Here is a 26,002-nt window from a genome sequence, read left to right as displayed (position 1 = left end):
TTACGTTAAGCAACATAACATCAATAATGAGTCAAAAACACCTTCCTCCAAACCCAAATTAGAAAGAGGAAAAAATAGATGGAACAAGAAAAATAATAAGCTCAGGGTATACCTTAAAAACAGCAGGATGAACTGGATCTAGCTGGAAGAATTTTGATTCAAGCTCGGGAAGTCTTGTTCCATGTTCATACTGAGGCAAATGCCTAAAAAGTTCAACCCTGTTTTTGGCTTCAGTTTGCTTCACTACTGAGCGCTTCTTTGCCTTCTCCACACGACTCTTATCATCAAATTGCATCCGTGGATGAGGAACATCTTTTTTCCTATCTTTATCTGTAGCACGATCACTGCCCTTTTTTTCAGGAGCTGCAACAGGAGGGCTTTCTTTCTTTTGTAAAGTGCCCTTGGCAATCTTTACTGGGTTTAAATTTTCAGAAGCAGCAGTGGTGGTCTTAGTTCCTTCACCTGGCATAAAATCATCACGACAACCCTTAATGAATTTTATGATTCTGTAGAAAGGATTGCAAAGAACAAAGCAAAAACGTTTTCCCTTCAGTAATACTTTAGATACACAACATATCCCCAATAAGAATGATTTTCAACTTTAAAGTATCAAATCCTAATAAGATAAGAAACTCTGCAAGGAAAATCAATAATGACAAGTGAGGATGCTATGCAGTAGGCAGAGCAAAGGCACATAGAAATGCCAAAAGAGAGTTTGGATGTCATAGAATATCAAGATTGTGGAGACCAGTACATAGAGGTGCCGTACTGCAACAAACTGGTGTGGGTACAATCTTCCTTAACCACTAAATGAAGCCAACTGTCTATTCACATGGAAAGAAATGTCCAAGACCCACACTAAATACATTTCTCTTTAATGCATTAACATCAGAGTTTATCTATTCAGAAGTAAATTTAGTCCGTACGGAACACAGAAACCACCATACTGTCCACCCAAAAGCAAGATGAGGGAGTATGAGCTATGATATGACCAATTTAAGCAGAGAAATTCCATCAACTCCTAAAGTCCCAATGCAGAAACCACAGCAACGAGGTCAGCTGCCCCAACATCTGTTTTTCAACTGCCCCCTAGCTCGAAATGCTTTCTTTTACAAAAAAAAAACAACATATTTGTATCTGATAATATGACAAATGTGAAATAGCACAAGGAAAACAAAATTCACATGGCTGCAACTACATGGAAATAATACATTCTTCAAGCAGTAGATCCAAAAATATTCAGATGACAGTCCTACTAAATAGTTCACTTTTTTAACGTATATAAATCTGGCATTCCAAGAAGTGTCAAGCAACAAAGAGATACCAAAAAAAGCCAGCTTTCTGGCACTACACTGCAGGTAGAGAAATAGTATAGAATCATCAATATCAATGCAAAACAACAGCTTTTAGCTGTTACAGCCATTTTAATCCCCCACAAACAAACATAAGGAAGGTACTTAAATTTGCAGGGCTTTGTCTATACTCTGAAAGACAAACCTGTATAGATTTACTCTAGATATTTCTCGGCCAAATGGCACCAGGTTAGCAGCTTTACATTTCCCAAAAATATCATAAGTTCCGACAAGGAAAAACTCATATTTAATAGATTGAAAAGAAAAGGCATTGATTAACAAAAGGTTAATCAAATGATCCTCTCTCCAAGGATATAAACTGTAAATTTCTTAAAACCAATTAGTTTGAAACTTCGAATTACAACGTGTGCTGACATGTAAACGGACCAATATATTCACAAAGGACTAAGATCCCCTAATTCAAATAATTGGCCTCTACACAGAATATAACCATGGCTTATTCATTTATAAGACAAATAACAACACCATAGTCCACTTTAAACAGAGAGGAACCTTATAAAACCTTCTCTCTTTTTTTGGTACATAACAGAGAAACACAACTTGTAGCAATTCATTTAGGAAAAAGAAAGCATATCAAGAAAAAAACACAAAAAGATACCAAGAAATCTAATCTCGAAATATCAACCTTTAGAAGCAGCTTTTGCAGCTCTTTGAGCCTCCTGGAGAGCACGCCTCTCAGCCTTGGTTGTTTTCTCTTTCAATGGCTTTGAACTTGCAGTTCGTTCCTTTTGCACTTCCCCATCCTTGTCTAAATTCAAAACATAGATAAATTTATCAATGATAGCAATATGAGAGAGAGAAAAAAAAGTAGTAGTATTGACATACAGGACAGAGGAGAAACCTGATAATCCCAAAGGCGCATTCACGTTGGAGACTGTAGTCAATCTAGAGGCAGTAAAGCTGTTCTGCTTGGCAGCAGGCAACTCAAATCCTGCAGAGGGAAGAGAAGTAGCAAATTTACCAGAACTGCCCCTGCGATGCCATCCAGGAGAGGAGGTATCATCAGGTAAGTTAGTGGTAGTAGGAGAAGAGAATTCAGATGGATTGTAGCTTCCGACTGGGATAGAATCACGTCGGAGAGGGGACAAGGGTGCCGGATAAAGATTACCGGGACGGGGTAGGGATACGTCGACGGAGAGGTGACGAGGAGGAGGGATCATAACAGGGGAAAGAGAGTTACCGGAAGGGGATAGATCGGAAACGGGAGGGGAAGAGGAAAATGGGATGAATGGACCCAATTGGGACCGGTCGGGTGGAGCGAAGAACCCGACTTGACGAACCTTAGGGTCGCTCACAGTTCGAGGAACACGGCGAGAATCCATGGGGGAGAGGAGAGCAATGGAAGAAAGAAGAAATCTAGGGTTTAGTTGAGGGGATAGAATAGAATCAGAGATGGGGGTTTCAGGTTGGCAGGGTTTGTGCGCTGCGTGAGTTTTACAGTGCTGGCTTTCAGCTGGGAATTGGCAGCGTAGTGTTAAAACGGCGTAACTTTAGTATAGTATTTAATTTTTCCCCCTTTCCTTATTTTTTAATGGTGGATGCTGTGTGTAGACCAACTATTTTTTTTCATGGATTTTTGCAAAGGGAGCAAGGTGCAATGTGTTCGATAAATAGAAAATATGGAGCCATTATTACTTCATTTGTCCTAATTACATGTTAAGATTCTTATCACTTGTTCATTGCAATGACAATCCTATATGTGAGCAACTACTCTTGTTGGACTGAAGTCAATTGATAATCTTATGTGCTGAAAACTAATCAATGGAATAGATTTGTTTTGTTTGTTCATTTTTTTATACTTGGAAAAAATCATGATTGGTCTTTGATCTTCGATTGGCTATCTCTCTTCGTCATGCTCTTTTAGAGGTCCCTATTTTCTTCCAATTTGGTTATGCTGCTTTCCTTAATCCCCCCTAAAGATACCAGGTTCACGTAAGTTTTTAGGAAGGAGATGGGATCAATATTTAGTGATCCAATCAAACATGAAAAGATAAGGAGGAGTTGAGTTGGAGCTGGTACTGGTGTTCGGATTAACAGAAGAAAAGAAATAAAAAGTAAGAAAGAAAGAATTGGAAGAAAATAGAAAAGGTAAAAACAACATTAATTACGTGTTTCCAAATCCAGCTGATATTAAAAATACTCAAGACACAAGGTTTATAGGAGACGACAAGTACACAGCAGCAGCATTACAAGTTACAGTTTCTCAATCAACTGCAAAGGATTCAAATGAAACTGGGACACACAGGTCCCTTAGAAAGCCCAAGGCGAACTTCCACGCCATGATGCATGTCAACTGGACGAAAGCTCTCAGATTCCTTGGGATCTGTAAGAAGCATCAAGAAACACGTACCAAGTTAAAGCCACAAGTACATACATTTATACAGACATACTCAAAAATGAAAGTCAAGTCAAAAAAAACTAATGGCATGCAACAGCAACCCCCCTTCCTCACCAACATCTCAAAGATATCTCCGGAAACTCCACAACACAGCTGGTTAGAAGCAGAACCTACTGCCAGCAGTCAATTGGCATAAGAAACATATGGAAAGTAACACCCAAAAACTAAAGCTATCAACTGAGATGGTGTTAGAGGGAAACTAGTACACTTATGCACTGAAGAACTTGGTGAAAACCAGGGAAATTTTACATTTAGCATCAAGAAGTTTCAGGAAGTGGGAGGAATTGTTTGGCACAAGTCAATACATTATTTACAATGGAATCAGTTGGCATCCATTCTGATGTCAAATTATCTCAATTAAGCAGTAGATCAGGTCTAATCAGGCTAAGCAGGTTGTCTACTCTCTACTTCCAGAGAAGCATCTCTTACCTTGGATTAGTTCAGAGAAAAATGAGAATAAATTTCTTTGTATATGAGAATTAACTACTCCATATGTTCTATTTTATATGATACTCTTTTCTTTTTCGTCCATTCAAAATATAGACACATTTCTCTACACGCTCTTTAATTTTGACACTCCTCCTAACCTTTACTGATATGCTTCTATTGGAATGATATAAGCATGTTGAAGACATATTTCAAGCGAATTCCAAATGTTATATACATTTAACTTATATATCATAGAATTTAGTATCCAGCCTGAGATCGTCATATAAAATTATACAGAGAGAGTAGATAGTTCAAACTTGCCTAGTTTAAGGTGAAACAGTTTTATAAGACCTTAGAGACGTGCCATAAGCAGTCTTGCTCCAATATCTTATGAGTTAATGGCAACCAAACAAAAGCCATATCAATTAAAGGCATCTTCCATGGAAAAGAATGGTCAATGCAACAACAACAACTCAATCCCAAACATGTTGGGGTATTATGAAGATTCATCATGAATGGACAAGTTTTTATGTTAGCAGCATATTAAAAATAATTTCAATGAGATAGTATATCATAAGGATTTCGATACCATTCAGGTAGTCCTCAAAAGCAAAGTCCTCTAGCCCTCCGGTTAGGGATTCTAACCCAATCATTGAAGATGGTATTGCCCCCGGTGGCCTCTGAAATCTGCAAATTTTAGAAGGGAAAAGAAATTCAGCAAAAAGGGAGACCCACAAATTCTGTGTCAAACAGACGTGCTCCTGCATTGGTACTATTGTTCAAAACCCCAAAAGAAAAGTTAAGTTTCAAGAGTTGCACCAAAAAAGAGAGAGAAACAACTACCTGTAGGAATTTACAGAGAGAATCTGCTAATGAGCTGTATCTAGTCTGACAGAAATTTTCATGGACTTGGATGATGAAACTAGAGGCCTTTATCAAAGCCTTATTTATTTCTAAACGAAGCAAGTTTACACTTGCAATTTTTAGCCTAACTAGCTTATCTTCCCACTTAAAACCTTTGGCTTTACCACCTTTCCTGTGAAAGTTCCCATTTATATTCAAAGTAATGGGACTTAATCGGTGAATTTACTAACCTCTGCCAGTTTGGCAACTAAATTGACCTCCTTCATTCCCTCTCTCAATTAATCCAAACACCCTTTTCTACCTATACAAAGGGGGAGAACTCCTAACATAATATAACACAAATCAACTTAAAAAGGGAATTCAGTTTAATTGGTCCAGAAGACTCGAAATCCAAAGAAGAAAGGAAAAATGAGTCCCAAACCATGAGCATGGAAAACTCAATAAATTTGCCCGTAAAACAAAAGGCTGAGATTGAGGCATATAAATTAGTTTCGCTCTATTCAAGTCCAATTTAACTTTCACAATCAAAAAGGAATAAAACCCTAGTGAAACACAAAAAGGGGGTTTCGCAATCAAAATCCTTTCATTCACCACAGAATTCGAACCAAACTAACACTATAGCTAGAGTCTAACAATGCGTTAAGAGATAAAAAAACTAAGAGTAACAAAAAAACACCAACCTGGAAAGAATTTGGCGATCGAGCTCTAACTTCATAGGGAAAGCCGACCCGTAGGTATTTGCAAGTATCTTCCTCTTCATCTCCTGTTGCCTAGCCTTCGTCTGTACCCAAATGAGAGATCAAAAAATATGTATAGGCAAATGAATCAATAATAGTAAGGAGAAAGTAGATTACAGAGTGATAAGAAGACTCGAGAGGATGAGATCCAACGATGTCGCTCTTAACACCATGAAGCCCGAATCGAAACGCATCGTTTCTCACTCCCCCAATTTCGTGTGCGATCTTCTTTGAATCTTCCATTGCTCTCTTTTTCTTTCTTTCTGTCTTCTTATTCTTGCTCTGTAAGAGTAATTCAAGGAAACAAATCTTTCTGAACAAGAAAAGGAGGAGCAAGACTGAGGTTACAGCCTTTTGTTATGGTGTAATTGGGCCTCTTAGTTGTGGGCCCGTCTTATTGTTTGTTATGGTAATTGGGCCTCTCGTGGTGTCTAAGAACAATTATTTGCACGTATTGTGGCTTTTAGACATGTTATTTAAAGCATAGCCAAGTTTAAATAGTGATCGGGATTTCTTTTATAGCCTTATGACAAAATTCATAATAAATACTAGAAGAATTGTGATTTGGATATTTGTATAGTTATATGGTAAAAAGAAAAAATTAGATTTGTGAATTAAAAATAAACATTTTTTTTTATGTATTGGACAAATAAAAGTAGATGGATGAATAATTCACGTGTACTATACACAAGATTTTCTCCTAGTATTTAGTGTAAGAGAGGGTTAATTTATCTTAAATGGGCTTTAAATAGAGCAAAGTGGATTCATAAGATCATTGTTATCCGGGGCGGATTCATACGGAACGGATTTGTGGGGGCAGGGGTGGGGTTGGTTGAAAATTAAAAAAAAATTGTTATGCGGGATGGAGTAGGGTGGTTTAAAATTTTTGGGGTTAATCTCAACCCGCCCCGCCCCATTGTCATCTCTAAGCTCAAAGTGTTTACTTGAAACCCCTCAATAAAAAGATTACATTGTATATATAACATGTTTTTTTTATTTTTCCGTGTATATATAATTTATGAATATCATGGACACAGGACTTAACACTTTGTTTGGATGATTGTTACGTATTGTTTCATAGTATATCGAATTGTATCGTATGATATTGTTTTAATGAATACATTATTTGGATAAATTGAATTGACCTCCGTCACAACATATATAATGTCATACGTCAATAATTTGAATGATAAACCTAAAAGAAAAATAGAGTACAAGGTAGAGTTACTATGAAAAGGTAGGATAAAATATGAAATATGATTATTAAATAATAAATTAAGACAAAATAAAAAGAAGATATTAAGGTAACGGCGCGATCACACCAATTCGATCATTACATAAAATAGATTTTTTCATCGTACCTAACGATGAATTTAAACAATACGATACAATAAAATTTAAGTACCAATCAAATTAAACATTATATTTAAAATGCAATACAATATAACGGATAACGACCCTCCAAATGAGGTGTAAAAATTGTCTCGATTATTGAAAAGGTTCAAAATTTACATTGAAATTTCAAACTTTAAATCCTAGACACTAGCTATCTTTTAACTTTAGAAGCTCTAATTCAAATCCAAGCACTATATGAAAACTTTAGAAGTGATGATGGTCGAATCTTGTAGCTAGGTATAAAAGTATAGTCTGGATGTCGTGTTTCTCTAGATAAGTTATAAGATATGAGCGTACAGCTCCTCTGTATCCTTGCACGGTGAAGAAGAGTGTGTGAAAAAAAATATTATTTTAATTTGTTTATCTTAACTATTATTTTGGATATTTTTCTATATTAATTTTAAATTGTTCTCCTAGTTACTAATTATTCAAATTCTATTTTTAAAATAATTTATTCCAAAAAATTCTTGTTCAAATTCACACAAATTTTAATTAATTTGACTCTCGTACTTTGGATCAGCCACCTTAGGGGTTCATTCGAGCCTCCTTTGGTGGAAAATTATACTTATTATTTATACATGGTTAATGTTGTGATCCATGGTGACTTCATAAGGGACTATGGCCTAGACGTGACGAATATGACTGATCCAATTGATATTATTGGGCCGAGTAAAATGTTGGAGAGTTTTATATGGGATTCATACCCAATTAGCTATTGCTAAAAGGTCTAGGGTTATGTGGAAGCTTTGGCTGTCAATTATCTTTCATCCCCTCTCTCTGTTCTAGTATCTCATCCCCTTTTAGTTACCTTCTTCTATATTAATCTATCTGTAATTAGTATGTTATTATTACTTTGTTGTGTGTATTATACGTTGACGATAACAATATATATATATATATATATCAGTGTTTGTATTGAAAATTGGGTTTGTTTCAGTTAAAATAATTTTTAGGTATATATAGTAGATGACTACTTTATGTGTTTATTTTTTCGAATTTTAAACCCTTATTAAAAATCCTGATAACGCCACTGTTTTGGATAAAATTTAAAAAAATTGAAATTGCGGAGTATCTCTGATTAGTCTCGTCTAAGACATTTTAAATTCATCTGTAAAACCTAAAGCTATATAACATAAAATAATATGATTTGACGTGAGTATAATAATAGAGTATGCAGGTAACTCATTAAAAAAACCATTGATGGCTAACCTAAGAATAAGATAAGCAGCTCCAACGTAAATATTTGTGCATATATTCGGTCAAATTTTGCAGAGTAAAATATTCAAAAAAATCCAGAATCCATTAAACTAATTAAACAAATCTCACCTGTCCCATCTGGTCTGCTTTATGAGCCATGCTTCAAATTAAATCCAATCATGTTGTACAAGGTTGCGATTTTATGAAGATGACTTGAAAATAATAAAAACTAAATTAAATCATGTACATACAAGTTCTAGTTCTACAAGTAGACTTGGATCGTAGATACAGATCAAATTGAAGAAATCAAGATGAAATATGGTTACGAAATTCGGTATGATATTCAAGTAGATAAAAGTCTTGGGTTTAAATTTACTAACAATCATTATTAGTAAGGTTTACATATTAATTCTAAACGTGAGGAGACGTGTCAAATATATAATTAAGTAAGATGGAGAGCGCAGTGACAGTCTAACACTAACTTTTCAGATAAATTAATTAGATGACTCTATTAACGTTGCATCGAATTATAAATGTTCGCTTTGGTTCATTAGTTCAATTCACAAAAATAATTATCAAATCTTCAAATGAAATACCTTTTTTTTATCAATCTTTAACAGAGATATTGTACAAGGCCTACTAAATCTTCTGATTAGTACTGGAAAGGCCTTTACTTTTCTCTTTATAAGAGTCAGGGTCGTTTGGTAGAGTGTATAAGAATAATGTAAAATATAGTGTAATAGTAATGTTTGCATTAGTAACGCTTGTATTAGTTATGATAAGATTTTTTTATGCAATGTTTGATTTGGTGTACTAAAAATATTATGCATTACATAGTTTCTTTAGAAAAAATATTTGTTTACAAAAGTACCATCAACAAATATAATGGAAAGGATGTAAAAAAAGTTTATGAGGGCAATTGTGTCTTTAATAATGTTAATGCATGCATTAGAACCCATTGCATTACTAATTAATGCATAGAAATAGATGGTATTAGTAATACACTCTTCAATACACAAGAGTGTATTACTAATACAAGCATTAGTTATGCATAAGTTAGAAAAGTATACCAAACAAAGTACTAATAATACATCAAACTAATGCAAGCATTATTTTTTCCAATACACTCTACCAAACGACCCCTCAGATTTTTATACTTGTGATTAATGGAAGTAAATACCTGTAATTTTAATTACTGAAGAAAATCAGAAAACTAAATTATTTCTCCTGTCTAGTATGTTTTTTCTTATTAGAGTTGTGGTGGAATGGTTGAAATTCCTCTTCTTTTGACTAACATGAGTTGTGATGGAAATGATTGAAATTCCTCCATTCTTAATCAGACGTCTCAGGTTCAAGTTCTGAATATGAAAAAAAAAATATTAGGAAAGCCGTCCTCAAAAATGAATAAGTGAGACTCCACGAATATTGAATACCTCGTAGGAAACCAAAAATAATACGTTTCCTCCGTGCTTGCTTGTCTTTACATCTTTAATAGGAGTAATTAACAAAGAGTAGATGTTTCCTTTGGATTCCCGTGCTAATAATTTTTAATTTGTCGTTTATTTTCGAGGATATACGGTAGAGGTCAAACCTAGGTTGTGAATCTTTTATTTTGTAGAATTGTATTTGTACAGAAGATGTCATTCATTAAATATTAAAATATATAAACCTGCAGTATTTGTTTATGTTAAATTAAATATAGGAGTAGTACTTATAGTACTCATTACATGTCTGCCTTAATTTGACCCCAGAAGTGAAATAAATAGAGTAATTAAATAAGAGGATTGTGACTCATGGGTCTCCATCAGAGCATAACTCTGACCAGCTGGTTAATACTTAGAAACTTAAGGTAACACCTCAAATTTATATTTCACTACTAGCAATTTCTCCCCATCAGAGCATAGTAATGCTTTGATCTGGAAAGGAGATTCATCAGAAGCAACTATTTGAAGAAGTTCAAGGTAAGTATATGAATCTCATTTCTTTCAACATTATAATTTCTAATATTCTCTTTTACTTGACATTAGTTTGTATGTATGTATATATTCTCTTCAATTTTGAGTATGCAAAAGTAGATATACACGTCTTACGTAGCATCATAAATGAAGGATGTTACGTGGAATGTGCATTGTCCTGTTGAATGCTACGTAAATACATGTGTTTATTTGATTAAATTTTATGTAAATTTAAGTGTCTATTTACAAATCTTCAAAATTGGAGAGCATAAATATCAAGTGAAATCTGACAACAAAATTGTGTTTTATGCCTAATAGCACGTCAGTATGTTTGATCAGTGTGGTAAATTTGTAGATATCATTAGGTGTAGAGGATACTCAAAACTTAAAATGGTCTCGGGCCTCAGGCGGCGCATAGCCCCTAATTGTGTATAACAGCACTAGCATTTTAACTTGTATTTATATTTTAAGAATATTATTTAATATGTATAAGTTAAATAATTTGTTTAAAACTTGACATGTTAAAAAAGTTATGATTCATTATATATAAACTAAAAATCTTTGATTCCTCTTGTGGTCTTTAGGTAAAAAAGCAAAACTAAAACTAAAACAATTTCTCCTTTTAACTTCCAAAGAGTCATAGGGTACAAATGATTAAGAAATTCCTAGAGTACTTGAGACTTGAGTTTCGTTATGGGTGTGTTAGGTATGGTGAAAAATGTTCTTTTGAAAAGTAATTTATAGTTGAAATAAAATGACAAAACTGCATAAACAAATCTTTAGGTTGAGACACGAATATCTCGCTCTCTTTAAAGAGATTCAAGTCACTGCGATATAATCTACACCGATCCAGCAGTAATACTCTTGACTTGTCTCCTCAAGGGCACAACAACGTCGTACAACTCAAACATAGTTGAACAGTCCAAAGCTCCACAAAAGAACACCTTCTTCAACATATAATTACTCTCTTGTTTGTATAGTGAATATAGTTGAAAACTAAGAATATTTTCTTTTGTCTCAACTCTTTCTTTCACTACACTAACTCAATATAACACTTTTCATTATTTCTTACACTATTTCTCTTGTATCTCATCTTCTTAAATATCCAAAGGAAGACATCACTATTTATAGGTGAGAATTCCTCCTTACAATGAATAGAAAGATAATGTGGGTGGGGCCGGTCAAAAATGAAAAAAATTATTATGCCGAGCGGGACGGGGCGAATTAAATTTTTTGTAGGTTAAGCTCAACCCGCACCGCTTCATTGACATCCCTAAGAATGAAGACTTTTTATTGAGAACGTAGCGTAGAAAGGGATTCTTCCATATTGAAGTAAATGATTTAAAATATCATCCTAAATATATTTATACATAATCTAGATGAGTAGATATACTGTAAGGTGGAGGTAGAGTAGGGGTACTCTGGGGTGGTGGGGATGGAGCTATCGAAAGGGGGATAGAGGTGAAAATGAGGTGTGTTGGATGATAGGGAGGACATTACCAATTATATAAAATGTAATCTGTGTAGCTTATTTTTCTAAAAAAGAAAAATTCTAAAAAAATTGATCAATTGAACATAAAAATTGAAAAAAAAAAATGTAAGCTGAATTGTTCGGCTTATAATAAGCTGAACTTTTTCCTTGTTTTCTTCCCAAATATATTGTACGTCTTATAATAAGCTGAATTTTCAACTGAAAGTTACTGCTCATATTGCTAACTTCAGCGATCAAGGGCTAAAATTGGTTTATTTACTTGACTCTCTTGCTACTCTTACTTTTGATCAACTTACTATTTCTTCGTACAATATTCTTTTCTTGGAAAAGATTCTTTAGAGTAATATTTTACTATTCAAAATGAAAAAAAAGTAAACGTTTTTTTAAAAAATAAGATGGGTCAAAATAGAGCGATGGGGGGGTGGGTTGTGTGTTTGATTTTTAAATTAAAGTTGAGGGGCGTAAGTTGAATATCCAGATCCAAAAGAAAAAATTTAGCTTACAATCTGAGGATATTTTTTTTTTCTAGTGTTAAATTATAAGTATTATATAGTCCATTAACTTCACATGAAAGATTTTAGTTTTATTATACTAAAATATAAAGAACTTGTACGGAATCAATATAAGTATTGTCGATCTTAATCTTATAAGTGCAAAAATAATGCAGTTATTCAAAAATTGGGTGCACATAGAGTTATCTGCTAGTAGTCAAACTAAGAGCAACCAAATGATTTGTATTGGAAGTTTGTTGTTTAGTTAACTGGGCGACGATCAATATTTGGCATAAAAAAGGTTTTGCAGGAGTTTCAGTGAAACTGAATAGGATATTGACAGTAGCTCAACAACGAGGTAAATATCCCTAAATATGGGGCAATAAATTAAAATACCAAAAAATGTAATTTCAATTTACAAGCCATTTTCTATAATATGTGCAATTGATAATCTAGAAAAAAAGATTTATCTTAAATTCATGGAAAATGTAAATGAATCTTATACAATTCGGACTTAGGAGTAGTTTAGTGTTGGTTAGGAAGTAAATTATTCATACATTAACAACAATATCATGTTTGGTAATTAGTATAGCAGTTTAGGTATTATATACTCCATCCGTCTATTTTTAATTGTCATGGTTTTCTTTTTTTTAGAGTCAAATTATATAAAAACATTGATTAACATTTTACGATATATTTTCTCATCATATTGATATGCAAAAATTGCAATTTATAGTAGTATTTTTCGTATAGTTTTTGAATATCTATTTTTTTTATTTAAAATATTGAATTAAATGTAATCTAATTTAACTTTGAAAATCAGTCAAATTGACTTTCAAAAAGCACAACATGACAAATAAAAATAGTCGGAGGGAGTATAAATTTCAACACATAAAGTACCATGTTTGGTTGCTACCTTATAATCAATCACACATAACTAATAGTACGTGTGTAAGTTATGTGGAAGTGGTCTATTTATTGTTTTATTAGAATATAAAATGGAATAACTAGTCTAATACGTCATCTGTTTACTTTTACTTGTTCATTAGACTCTACATGGCCTTAAAAAATAGGGAAAAGGGTCAAAAATACCCCTCAACTTTGTTTTATTGGTTGACTATACTCTTGCCGTTAAAAAGAAATTATTTTTACCCCTGCCGTTACTAATTTCATCATTCAATCGATGCTATAGTTTGCATATTTACGGGCTGTAAGTATAATTTAATATGTCTCGTTTGTGTAATTCGCGGGTACATTTGTTTGATTCAATTATTTTTGTATAAACTTGAAATCACGAATTTATGCAATTACGAAACATTAGAAGTGTAAACAGTTATACATATTCCGAATTATACAAAAGTTATACAAATTATATTATATAAATTCTGAATTATACAAACATGCGAATTATACAAAACTAAAAAGTTGTGCCGCACAATTATAGCTAAAAGTAGGTCGCGAATTGTAATTAAGGCAAATTATAGCTATGTTAACTAATTAACTAGTATATGTTTGCTTATACACGTAATTTTCCCTAAAAATATTGATTAATATGAGTAGTTTACTACAGAATCTCTCTCTATATATATGAAAAATGATTTGGAAAATAAGTAATTAATATTGAGTGTAAAATAGAAAAGTAATTATCTTTTCTCGTTATGGTAGAAGTGACAATTAAAAATCTACCTTTAGCTAGCATTTGACCCAAATTCTCAAATATTCTAGGCAAATCATATTTGGGGGAAGTTTCACCATGTTTTTATTGGCCCCAAATTTGTTCAAGAATATTTGACTATTTTAAAATCTATGATATATACTCATAAGATGTAAAATTTATTAAAAATATCCATAAATTTGTATTATCATTTTATAATAAATATATTATGTTAAAAATAACCTTATAATATAATTGATAACAATCAACAACAACAAAATAAAAGTATGGACAAGAGCAATACATTAATCGCATACTCAAACTTGTCACTGATTCAATTATAATTAAAACTCATTTAAAACAAATTGTTCTTTTTTCTCAATTTTGTCACTCAAATTAGAACTCGAACTTTTTCGGAGGAGGTAGTAACAAATATTAGTTGGAATAAAAAAATGACGGGTATTTTTTATAAAATATAAAAGTTTGAAGTAATTTTTAAAAATTTTAAAATTCTCAAATATTAAACTTAGCCGAAATACTAGTTTTTTTAAAAGTATTTTGGGAACTGAGGATTCTTGGCAAATAAATTTGCCAAGTTATATGGCCAAACATCACTTCCCAAAAAAATTTGAAATTTTTTTGGGGCCAAACAGGTCTTTAGATTAGTGAACAAGTAAAAGAAAACAGAGGGAATACAAATATAACTTAACTGTGAATAACTCTAAATAGCAACAAACCAACCCCTTTAGTGCATGTAATTTAACCTATGGTAAAAGTAGGGGCGACTCAATACTTTTTGAGGAACTAAAGTCGCGTTTCAATGAGAGGCCTTAGTTATTTTTGGTTGTAAAAAAACATTCATATATATATTTCACTTGACATATTTTGTATTCTAATAGATAATTTAAGATAATATATGTATATATACATAGTAAATATGGAAAATTATATATAATATCAAACTATTAATTCAAATTAAATGTTATAATCATAGTTTAATTTAATTGTACCCATAACAAACTGTTGCTAATTTGCTATTCGCCTCTCTCCTGGTGAATCTCACTCGCCACTCTCGTTCTCGCTGGGTAGTCTCTCTCGCCTCTCTCACTTTTATACAAACACAAATGTATAAAATGCGTTTGTATTTGTATAAAGCAAGAGAAAATTGTATATATACATATATTTTCGTTCCCCTCTCTCCCTTCTCCCAAATCTCGCTCGCCACTCTCATTCACCTTTCTCACTCTATACAAACACAAATGCATACATTGCGTTTGTGTTTGTATAAATCAAGAGAAAATTGTATATACAAATACAAATGCATATATTTTCGTCTTATACACTTATGATCGTACAAATTGGATCTTCCCCTGCCCAGTTTTCTTTTGTCTTTCTCTCTTTCTCGCTTTATACAAACACATATTATACAATTGATCTTTTGTATATGTATACTGAAACAAATTATACAATTGCTTTCTTTTGTATATGTATAGTGAAATATACACATTTATGTTTGCTATGAAGCGCAATTATGCAAACTATAGCTATAACATACAAATATAATTTTTATGTTTGTTATATGTGAAAGTTTCTCTAGTAAATATCTAGCCTAACAAGTCATAGACGCAAACAATACTAAAAAGAGTGAAAAAGTAAAGCCTGATTCAAAAAGTAGATAATTTGATTTGAGAATACTTGTTTGATGCTTCAATATACTTTTTAAAAATATTTGGTGTCCGAGGAAAAACAAATGTAGCAAATTTCTACACTGTAGCAGTGTAGTTCGTCTTTAAGAACAATTAAGTCAACCAATCTCTTATAGAAACAAGAAGAAATATAAAAGCGTAAAAGTATACTAAAGACTTAGAACATGTTTGACATTGTTGTTAGGAGTGTAGAAGCATTTATTTTGAGAAAAAAATAGGTGTTTGGCAACCTGTAAAAGTGCTTTTAAATAGAAGCAGAAACAATTTTTTTGCGATTAGGAAGAAACTAAAAATTTATGTTTCTTAAAAAAAACATAAGAGAATTTTTTTTTTTTCAAGTCTAAAATGATCTTTTTTACTTTCCGTTTACATATTATTATTTTATTTATTATTTTACAAAATTAGAAAAAAGAAAAGAAAAAGGTAACAACAATATTTTTGTAAGATTAGGAAAAAATAAAAAAAAGAATAACAATTAAAGATTTCTACCCTTCAAAAAAAAATGTATAATATTGATTGAAAATTTGAATATGAACATTTTAATTTAATTTTTTGTAATAGATGTTTAAACTAGTTTCTCTCTATAAAATAATCTTAATATTTGCCTTAATCATAATTTGACTCTCATAAGCATTTTTTAAAATAGATTACAAAAACACTTTTCTGAAAAGTTATTTTAAAAAAGTGTTAATGAAAATAAGCAATTTTTAAATGCAATACCAATAGGCTCTTATAGAGAACCATTAAAAGTAGATTGAGTATAATTTAGAGAAACCAATGCAAGATTGTTAGGTCTTTTTCCGGTGAATTAGTTAACTATTTTCTTTTGACAATAAAAAAAATACTCAAAGTACTTCATAATTTTCGACGCAAAAAAAAACTATTCCTCAAAAAATGAAGGTACCCTTTTGCACTATCCATATATAGAAGTTAGATCCTAATCCTAAAAAGAAAAGAAAAGAAAAAGATAGATCACCTGTTATAACAGGTTAAAATTTTAGTTACTTACATTAATTATTAAATATTTTACATTGCCGAAATATATGTGTTAAATCCAATGGAAATGGCACAAAAAATGGAGAAAGTTCAAATTTTCAGTTAGTTGATCATATTTTTTAACCATAAGTATATGTATGTCGAAGAATACTTTTTGATAGTAGTATTATAGTGAAAAAATGGAGTATTACTTTAGTACTATAAGAGAAATGGAGTAAGTTCTTTTGAGAAAAGTGAACAAAATTGGGATAAATAAACTCAGAAAGAAGAACAGTTCACTTGAAACAGAAAGAGTATTGTGACAAAGTATGAACCTTGGCATCTTTAATTTTTTAAATAATCTCTATCTGGTTCTGCTGGTGCAGCAGATTTCCAGGTTCTTACAACTATATATATAATGCAACATAAGACATTGAAAATTGTAATTAATTTAGGCATTTATATTGCTAGCATTTAGTAATATGAAAAACAGTAAAAGTAGAAGAAGTCTTTTAAAAAAATTTATAGGATGATGTGCACATGCAAGTTAGTGCCCTCTTATTATCATTCCAGTTATAGTTTTCTGGGGTATTGTTGGGGCCTTCAGACTTAGGGGTGAATGTACTATTGTTGGTGCTGATTTAGTTGAACTCATAACTTTCAACGCAGAACATAAATTTATGTGTGCTAGCTCTCAATAAGACCTAAATCAGCTCTTAATATGTCTGTGGAATGGACTATAAATCAACCCTACTATCTATACTCATCTAAAGCTGGGAAGAAAAAGAAAATCAGAAAAAGGCCAACTTAAAGAAAAATAAAGGAATAAAAACTTGTTTAACAGTCCTGTAACTTGATCAATCACAACAACAGAATGTTAACATGTTTCTTATGACTAATTGTGCCTTTGAGCAGACAAAAATGCTTTCTAGCTAGGTTAGATATCTCAACACTAAATTATTGGAGAATAATAGATTGAATAAATTATTATATTTTCTTTGTCAAGATGGAAAATTACTGGTCATCCACCTAAAATAATTTCTATTAAGCTAAAGTTCAACCTAATTTTGCCCCATGTCTTTGGAATACAGAAAACTTACAAATGATGTGTCTGGGTTAGGGAATCTCACCATGGATTTGTAGAAAAATGGATCTGTGCCCAAAATCTAGTTCATATAAGGACACTACCCATTCTTTTTAAAATCCCACAGGGACTCTTCAATGCCCCACTTCACACCTAGGCTAGACATCTGGTGCATGAGCAATTTAATCTAGAGGGGCCATCATTGGTAAACATTAATCTGAACAGGTGTACATTGCTCTGATACCATGCCCAAGTCCATATAAGTAGACCTATCCTTTTTTCCCCAATGGGATCTCTTCAACACCCACCCCATGCCCAAGGCTGAACACCTAGTGAATGGACAATTTAATCTCGGGCCCATCATCGGTAAACATTAACTGGGATGAGTCATACTCTGATACCATGTTAAAAAAAATAACTCTTGGATCTAACTAAACCCCAAAAGGTAGATAATTAAGGAGGGACTACCCAAACCGGATCGGAGATCAACCATCCTTTTTCATAGCTCTTCAACATTCAACTTCCTGACTTGGAAATGATTTCAGTTTCAATGGACTACCTGTTATTTCCCCAGATCGAATTCCAGGTAACGTTCTCTCTGGTTGCTTTTTAACTTCAATGAGTTGTTATTTTGCTGGTAATTATACAGTCCATTAAAAACTTGTAAAACTTTTGGTGTACTGGTTGATACATTTATTTTAAAGTTGAGTTACAAAAACAAAGTTTATAAGTACACAAAGACTTAGAGAGAAATCGGAAAAACAAAAACACATAAAGGGCACTATAAGGTAGTACCGAACCTAGAAATTAAAGAGGAAGGAAATTTTGCTTAATTAGCTTACGCTGTTCCCTTCAGATTTGGCTTCCGTGATATGAATCCCATGCTTTCTGAACTGCAAATTAATTAAAGAGAAGTTATATATCGGAATGACAATTAAATTGTGTAATACAATGTTAATAGTTTAGTTTAGTTTTACCTTGCAGTGATGAGGTACAACAAATGGTAGATGCATCCATGATTGTTGGATTAACGTTGTCATGATTCCAATTATTGTAATGTGAAGCTGTAGCCTCTCTATTCGGAGCAATTTGGGTCCAAATTTTCTTAATAGTTCTTTCCCTAGCTCTTGCTCTAGCCTTTGCCCTTGAATCTCTCTCTTGCTTTGCTTTTTTTGTTAATTCGTCCACTGCAGCAAGAGGAACAATCATATCCTCATCACATTCCGAATTGTTGTTATTATTAATAGATGAAGGAGTATCAAGAATACTCTTCTTTGACACATCATTTATGAGATCTTCAATGGCTAATTTAGACTTGGTAAATAGCCAATCAAGGGTTTTACTTGGTTTATCGTAACCAAGCATGTCTTGCAGATCAAAGAACTTACGAGCAACCCCTAACGACAACCTCACCCTCCGATCCCTATGCCCTTGTGATGTCAAAATCTTACTGTGCCGATCCTTTTTCACTGGTTTTTTACTCTTGTTGATGACCAAATTGTTAGTTGCATACGAGTCGATTAAGTGACCATTTGGGGCTCCTAAGTAATGATGATGAGTAGGAAGGTCATGTTGATGAAGAAGTATTTGGTTGCTAAGAAAAGATGAGTGAAGAATAGGGTTCCCATTACTACTGTTTCCAAAAGGGAACATTTTTTTTCCCTTTTATTGTTGAAGAACAAGTTTACAGCTGAAAGAAAGCAACTAAATACTAACTAGTAGTACAGCATTATATTGGCCTTTGCCCTTTCACAAGCTTGATGGGAGCCTTTCGAAAAAATACTGTTAGAAAGAAAGCGATCAAGGAAAGAATTTGAAGGGCTAGCTGAGAAAATGAGTAGTACTGGAAACAAATTAATTTTAGCCCTCATCCACTTTAAGACATGGAAAGTGATGGAAATCCTAAAAATTGGCAGTGGCCACTGATGAAGAGCCAAGGCAAAACATTTATGGACAAACAGAAGATACTAATTTGATGGAACCCAACAAAAGCTTGGGGATACAAGACCATATTGTTGCTTTCGTCTCAATTTATGTGATACACTTTTTCTTTTTTTATCTGTTTCAAAGTAAATTCTATTTTTTATTTTATCTTAACAAGATAATTTATAACTTTAAAGTTGTATTTGAAATTTTAAAAACACACAAAAATCTTTAACTTTTTTAATTTATTTTGTTTTTGGAAAATTCTATTTTTTTCATTTTTTAGATAATAATTTCATTTAAATTATTTTTCATGTTCAAATATTAAAAATATATTTAAATTCTAAGTATTAACTGCAAAAACTTTGATCAAACTCCAAATCAAACTAGAAGATTTCAAATAATTATATATTTTTTAATTTTCATGATCAAATGTCTACTATATAGGCATAAAAGTATGAGCAAATTTTAGATTTAGCAAACATACAAATCATATTTGTATGTTTAGCTATAGTTTATATAATTGCGCTTCATAGCAAACTTATTGTTTGATATGGCTATTAATCTGTATATTTCGGTATACATATACATAAAAAATATGTATTTGGATCTATTTGTATATTTCGGTATACAAATGGGTCCTGCATTTGTATATTTGGGTCTATTTGTATATTTTGATATACAAATGAGATGGAAAAAAATATGAAATGTTTGCTACGAATTACAATTAAAAAAAACTACGGCTATAACATTTAATTTAAATTAATAATTTACTATTTCATACAATTTTCCTTACAAATATATCACATAAAATGAGACGCAGATAAAGGTGTCGGGAGGGTTAAAGGTGTGGGGAGGGTTAAAAGGGCAGTAGCTATATATAGGTATGCGCTTAAGTTTTAAGGCGGTGAGCTTTTTATATTTGGAGTGTGTGAATAAATTGTGGATACCAGGTACTCGTACTTTTGTCTGTCATCCTAAGCAAACCGACAAGTTTATCACTGTTTCTTTTTAGTAGTGTGGTTCCGTCAGAGTTCATTCAATTTACCATCAACTAAACCCTAATTTTATACATCTTCCTCAACAGTAAACCTAAAATACTTTTAAAAAATTAAAAATAAGGAGTAGTTAGATATTCCTCTCTTATGATTCTAACCTCTCCTAGATCCTAGTACCGTTAAATATTGAACCAAGTAAATAAAATTGTAATGTTTTATTTAATTGGCGTAACTAGTCTAATTTTGTGTTTTCGCTACACATATCCACTTTTGTCCGTACGAGTTCAATTAATTGTTTTTAAAAAATGTATAATTAGGTCAGAAATAACTATAATTTACTGTGCATAAAAGGTGAAACTAACAACTTAAAAGTAAAAAATGTCAGTATACCTGCAATAAGAGGTTAAAATACATGTACTAAGGATTTATTTGGTTAGGACGATAAGTGCATTATAATAGAGATTTTACATTCTCAATCACTCTTGCTTCAACCTTATTGCCAAAAATGGGTTATGTTTTGTCTGAATCACTCTTGTTCAACCTTATTATACCCAAATTGTAGTTGTGTTTGGAACTCAAATCGTGCTTAGATTACAAATTTAGAACATTTCAGTGGTGAAAATCATATTTGAAAGGCAATATATATATATATATAACCTCACCTTATTATTGAACCAGTTTGAAGAAGTCGGCCTGAATACTAAATATATTTTTTTGTTAGAGAATTTGGAATAGATTATGGATGGTAGTGTCACGACAACAAAAGACACATTTAGTACCTGTACATTTTTCTTTAAGTGGCCGGCAATATTTATTATCACTAGTAAATGTCATTATATTTAGACTTTACAGTCGCTAAAGTCTCTAAGAACATTTATATAAAATGTTGATTAGTAATACCATACTTATTATTGTCGCTCGATATATAATTATAGCGATAATGATATTATTGTCACTAAATCATTGCCGCAAAATTAAGTATTTGTTGTAGTGTGTTTAAGACTCGCTGAAAATTACAATCTAAAAGTATGTTGTGATTGTTGTCTATAAAATTAAATTTAAAGTCATTTTATGAAGCCTTGGACCGATTTCGAACAATAATAGCATATGAAAAGTTCGCTTTTATAGCTAGCAAACATGTTATACACTTTTATTCAAGATTTTATACATGATTGTACATTTTTATATAATGTGGATATATTGTATATACTTTTAAGGTGCATACTATTATTATATAATAGAAATTTATAAAGAGATGTATACGACACTGTTGAGAAAAAAATTGATTGTGCAAACTTAAAAATATGGCTATGTGGATGTAAATAGTTGTGTAGGCCAGCTGTATTTTTTCCACATTATAATCCCACGATAAATATGTGCAAATATTTTGTCTCACGTTTGATCACTTTTTAATTAATAATGTAGAGATCAATTATATCACAATTATGATATTATTTTTATTACACAATCTATGTGGTATTTTGCATATATATATATATATATATATATACTAGTCTCGATACAAAGTAGCAAAATGACATATTCACCCTTCTCCTGAGTTTCTTTCTCAAATTCTAGTTCTAGTTTAAATCAAAGACTTGAGTTATATGAAAAATGTAGCATATAGTATGTAGTTTTGGCTTACAATTTTTTTTATAATATAGCAGTTAGCACCATATCTTATCAAGCAAAACAAATTGGATAATAATATTAATTTTTTCTCAATGTTCTATTATTTTGATTTTTTTTCTGTTTAAAATCAATAAATTAATAAATAAAATGTCAAGTTTGGCCTCGAGGGTTAGCCTAGCAAGCCTCATGAGCCGGGGTTGACGACTCCAAATATACACCGTAGTATAAAGAATTTCTTTTTTTATAATATCATGTTATATCTTGACCGTTTGTTTCAAGTATATATAATTAACTTGTACTATTCAAGATTACACTTTCCATTCTTTTATACAAGATTGGTTCCAGATACTTTTGTATGCCCTAATAAAACTAATACATTTTATTTTCATCTGTGTATGCATTTTGAGCACATCTAAGTGAAAAATAGAAAAAAATGTCTGAATTTCAATTGGATATCTTTTTCTCTATTACAAATACAAGTCAAGTTGAATTGACAAAAAAGAAATTCAGTATTAGAAGAATTCAAATTCACAAATTCACTACAAAACAAGGCTCAAGTATAAGTCATTGTTGAAGCAATCCTTCTTTCTCATTCTCCGTGTGTGCCTCCTATGCTAAATGCTAGAAATAGAGGCGTAATCATAAATTATATATTAAGAAAATGCAATTTGTACAATCATCTTTTGTCCATTTCAACAAAAATAAAGGGGATTTAATTGTATTTGGAATTAGTACGTACCTAGTAATTAATTAATTTATAAATTTCATGCTTGGGAGCAGCTGGGGTCTTTGTAGTTGTATGGTTTCGAAAAAGCAATGGAACAATCAACCCTTGTGTTTCTTTCTTATCATAAAATAGGAAATTTTTACTAAAGTATGCATACTATCCTCCGGAGCTCCTTATTACTGTTATAATTATGGTACTATATAATATAATAATTATAAGAAGGGGGTCCTTCAATCATTGTCAAACAAATATATATATATATATATAGAAAGTCCAATTCTATCGCTATCGTATACTTTTCTTCATGTGTAAATGTCTCTGAACTCTCTTTTATTTTTCCCGTTATAACATCTAAAATATTACTAGTAATTTCTAAACTAAAAAATTAAATGAATACACATGTGTGATTTTGTTACAATCCTTAAAGTAACAACGATTTTCACTTTTAAGCACATGATTTTGTTTGTGTTTTTTAACGGACATGTTCGTTCTTGTTCTTTAATTTATCCTTGTTGTTTTACTTCTTGATATTGAATTTTATTAGTGGTAAAATAAGTCTCCAATCATCAATTGTAGAGGGGAGAATATATAGTACATGGAGAGGAGATAGCTTTTTGGTCAATACTTTTATTATTTTGAATTTTTTGTAGTTTCGTGTACAATTTATTCCAAAATCAAACAGTAGTAATGCTTTTTGGTGAAAATGACATTAATAGTATCATATTATTAATAGTGATGTCATTTCACCTCACCGTTGTGTAGTCATAGCCTTTCTGTCAGATTTGTCTAATTAAGATAGGAATATTATACAATACTATTTGGAAAAGGCAAAAAATACTTTTGATGTTCTTCATTCATTTTTTTATTTAAATATATATCTATCTAATTTTTTTTCTCAAGAATCCACTCAAACTAATTAACTACCCAAACTTCAACTCGATGATAGGAATATTATACAATACTATTTGCAATTCAATGTCATTATCCCCGTGGAATAACTAGGAGCACTTTTGATTCTTTTTTTTCTCTTTAATTCTTTGTTTAGAATTAGCACTGCTGTTATGGACTACCTCATCAATTGATTCTTGCGGAAGCAATATATGTCAATCGAACAATTATTATGCTATATTTAAGATCAATTAAAAGTTTCAAATTAAAAAAATTAAAATTATAATAACAATAAGTCATTAACATATCTTGTGAAATCCAATTGATTGGGGTCTGGAAAGAGTAGAGTGTATGTACGCAGATGTTATCGTTACCTCGTAGAGGTAGAGAGGTTGTTTTCCGAAAGACCCTCAAGTGCATAACCCAAGTTAAAGAAGAGGACAATGAAGAAATCATAACAGTTAATTTATAATAAAAAAAGGCATTGTAAAGTCTAGAGACTACAAGAAAGAAATAACAATAATACAATAATGTGATAATCAAAATACAACAACAACATATGACAAAAATTAAAAGGATACGACTAATACTACAATATGAAAAAAGAAAGATTCACAACTTCTATTTATTATTTTTGAAAAAAATTGTGTGTAGTCAAATAGGTAGAAGCACAAAGGAATATTGGTAGTTCTCTAATGGATTTTTACACTAAATAAATAACAATGCAACAAAACTCACAATTAAAAATAATTTTGATCTTTATTTTTTATAAATCTTAATTAGTATTTCATATAAAATTGATATATTTATGTATAACCAATTCATTACATTTATTGTATAAATATATTTTTATAGCAAGTGAACTTTCTTTAACTCAAAATATTAAAGATCTTTCTCTAATGAATAATCAACGCATGAAGAAGACAAAGTAAAATGTTTGTACTACTGGTATTTTTGCAATAACTTTTGATTGTACTACTGGTATTTATTTTCTTTGTTTACCTTTAAAAAATCCAATCACTATACAGCAAGATAATAAGAGGAAGAAAAGACAACCATACGTTTGTCACTACATATTAATTATACTATATATATATATTATTTTGTCGTAACTCATGTAAAAATGTTTGTCACTTGTCTTCTAATTAAAGCAGGTCATCTTCAATCAATCAATAAAAACAAATTGTTAGTTTTTTTTTAATATAATTTATTTAATTATCTAATAATTTTTTTATTTGTTTTAGTATGATTATATATTATCAACCAAAAAAGTCTCTTCATTTTAAATAGGGATAAGGGTTTGAAAAATATCCCAACTTTGGTCGAATTTGCTGTTGCGATACTAAACTTTCATGAGGACCTATTATCTCCCTAGATTATTTAATACCGTATTTTAAACATATATATTTGGCTATTTGCCTACGTGGACATAAAAATAATTCAAAATTATAAATAGTAATCCATCCACGTGGGCACATATATACCTTTAAAATACACTATGAAATAGTTCAGGGGGTAAAAAATACAGTATTAAATAGTCTAAGGAGGTAATAGGTACTCATGAAAGTTTAGTATCGCAACAACAAATTCGACCAAAGCTGGGATATTTTTCAGACTCTTATCTCTTTTAAATACTTTGACAAAGTTATTTAATAATTAATTAACTTGACTTACATATCAACTCAACTTCTCAATGTGTTGAATTGATTATATTAGAGTTAGGGGTGTACAAAATCGAATCAAAAATCAAACAAAACCGGGAAAAAAGCTCGATTAGTGGTTTGGTTTGACTTGGTTTGATATTGAAAAAAAAAACCCGACTATATTTGGGTTAGTTTAGTTTTAACTAAAAAAAACAACCCGAGACCAAACCAACCCGACATTACATATGTAATTTTAAAATTTTATTTTATACATAAAAATATTTACTTTGATGTAATTTGAAAATATTTCTTATACTATTTCATAGTTTTTATCTTTTAATATATTATTTCAAGTTTAAAACTTAGAATTCGAAATGGTCCAATAAAGGTTATAGTTCATAGATGTTGATAATTATAATAAAACTTAAATCAAAATCAAAT

General features: G+C 31.3%; 3 protein-coding genes across 3 annotated transcripts in view; all 3 read right to left on the bottom strand.

Annotated features, from left to right (window-relative positions):
- Positions 1 to 2,970, bottom strand: part of LOC102583562 (translation initiation factor eIF-2B subunit delta) — a 5,562-nt gene extending 2,592 nt beyond the window's left edge. Inside the window, exons 1-3 of the mRNA XM_006338218.2 lie at positions 2,215 to 2,970; positions 1,999 to 2,121; positions 113 to 462 (exon numbers count right to left, since the gene is read on the bottom strand). Of these exons, the coding sequence (XP_006338280.1) occupies positions 113 to 462; positions 1,999 to 2,121; positions 2,215 to 2,695 (954 nt within the window). The 5' untranslated portion in view covers positions 2,696 to 2,970. The remainder of the gene's footprint in view (positions 1 to 112; positions 463 to 1,998; positions 2,122 to 2,214) is intronic.
- Positions 2,971 to 3,453: 483 nt separating this feature from the next.
- LOC102583237 (cyclin-B1-2-like) lies at positions 3,454 to 6,139 on the bottom strand. The gene is made up of 4 exons (XM_006338217.2): positions 5,919 to 6,139; positions 5,745 to 5,845; positions 4,790 to 4,887; positions 3,454 to 3,696 (listed from the first exon to the last, which is right to left on the bottom strand). The coding sequence occupies exons 1-4, from the start codon at positions 6,042 to 6,044 to the stop codon at positions 3,596 to 3,598; spliced, it is 426 nt and encodes a 141-aa protein (XP_006338279.1). The 5' UTR covers positions 6,045 to 6,139; the 3' UTR covers positions 3,454 to 3,595.
- Positions 6,140 to 18,426: 12,287 nt separating this feature from the next.
- On the bottom strand, positions 18,427 to 19,687 carry LOC102582906 (transcription factor DICHOTOMA-like). The gene is made up of 2 exons (XM_006338216.2): positions 18,728 to 19,687; positions 18,427 to 18,643 (listed from the first exon to the last, which is right to left on the bottom strand). The coding sequence occupies exons 1-2, from the start codon at positions 19,401 to 19,403 to the stop codon at positions 18,603 to 18,605; spliced, it is 717 nt and encodes a 238-aa protein (XP_006338278.1). The 5' UTR covers positions 19,404 to 19,687; the 3' UTR covers positions 18,427 to 18,602.
- Between the last annotated feature and the right edge of the window lie 6,315 nt (positions 19,688 to 26,002).

The sequence above is a fragment of the Solanum tuberosum genome, unplaced genomic scaffold (genome assembly GCF_000226075.1).
Source record: "Solanum tuberosum cultivar DM 1-3 516 R44 unplaced genomic scaffold, SolTub_3.0 scf00004, whole genome shotgun sequence".
NCBI lineage: Eukaryota > Viridiplantae > Streptophyta > Magnoliopsida > Solanales > Solanaceae > Solanum > Solanum tuberosum.
This window is presented reverse-complemented; position numbering and strand designations above follow the sequence as displayed.

Excerpts from the sequence above, each read along its gene's own strand:
- LOC102583237 (XM_006338217.2), bottom strand. The coding sequence starts at position 6,044 with ATGGAAGATTCAAAGAAGATCGCACACGAAATTGGGGGAGTGAGAAAC. Across the intron at positions 5,846-5,918 it reads TCGAGTCTTCTTATCACTCT|ACGAAGGCTAGGCAACAGGA; the intron begins GTAATCTACTTT and ends ATTTGGGTACAG. Across the intron at positions 3,697-4,789 it reads TTTTGAGGACTACCTGAATG|ATCCCAAGGAATCTGAGAGC; the intron begins GTATCGAAATCC and ends TGCTTCTTACAG.
- LOC102582906 (XM_006338216.2), bottom strand. The coding sequence starts at position 19,403 with ATGTTCCCTTTTGGAAACAGTAGTAATGGGAACCCTATTCTTCACTCA. Across the intron at positions 18,644-18,727 it reads TTGTACCTCATCACTGCAAG|TTCAGAAAGCATGGGATTCA; the intron begins GTAAAACTAAAC and ends ATTAATTTGCAG.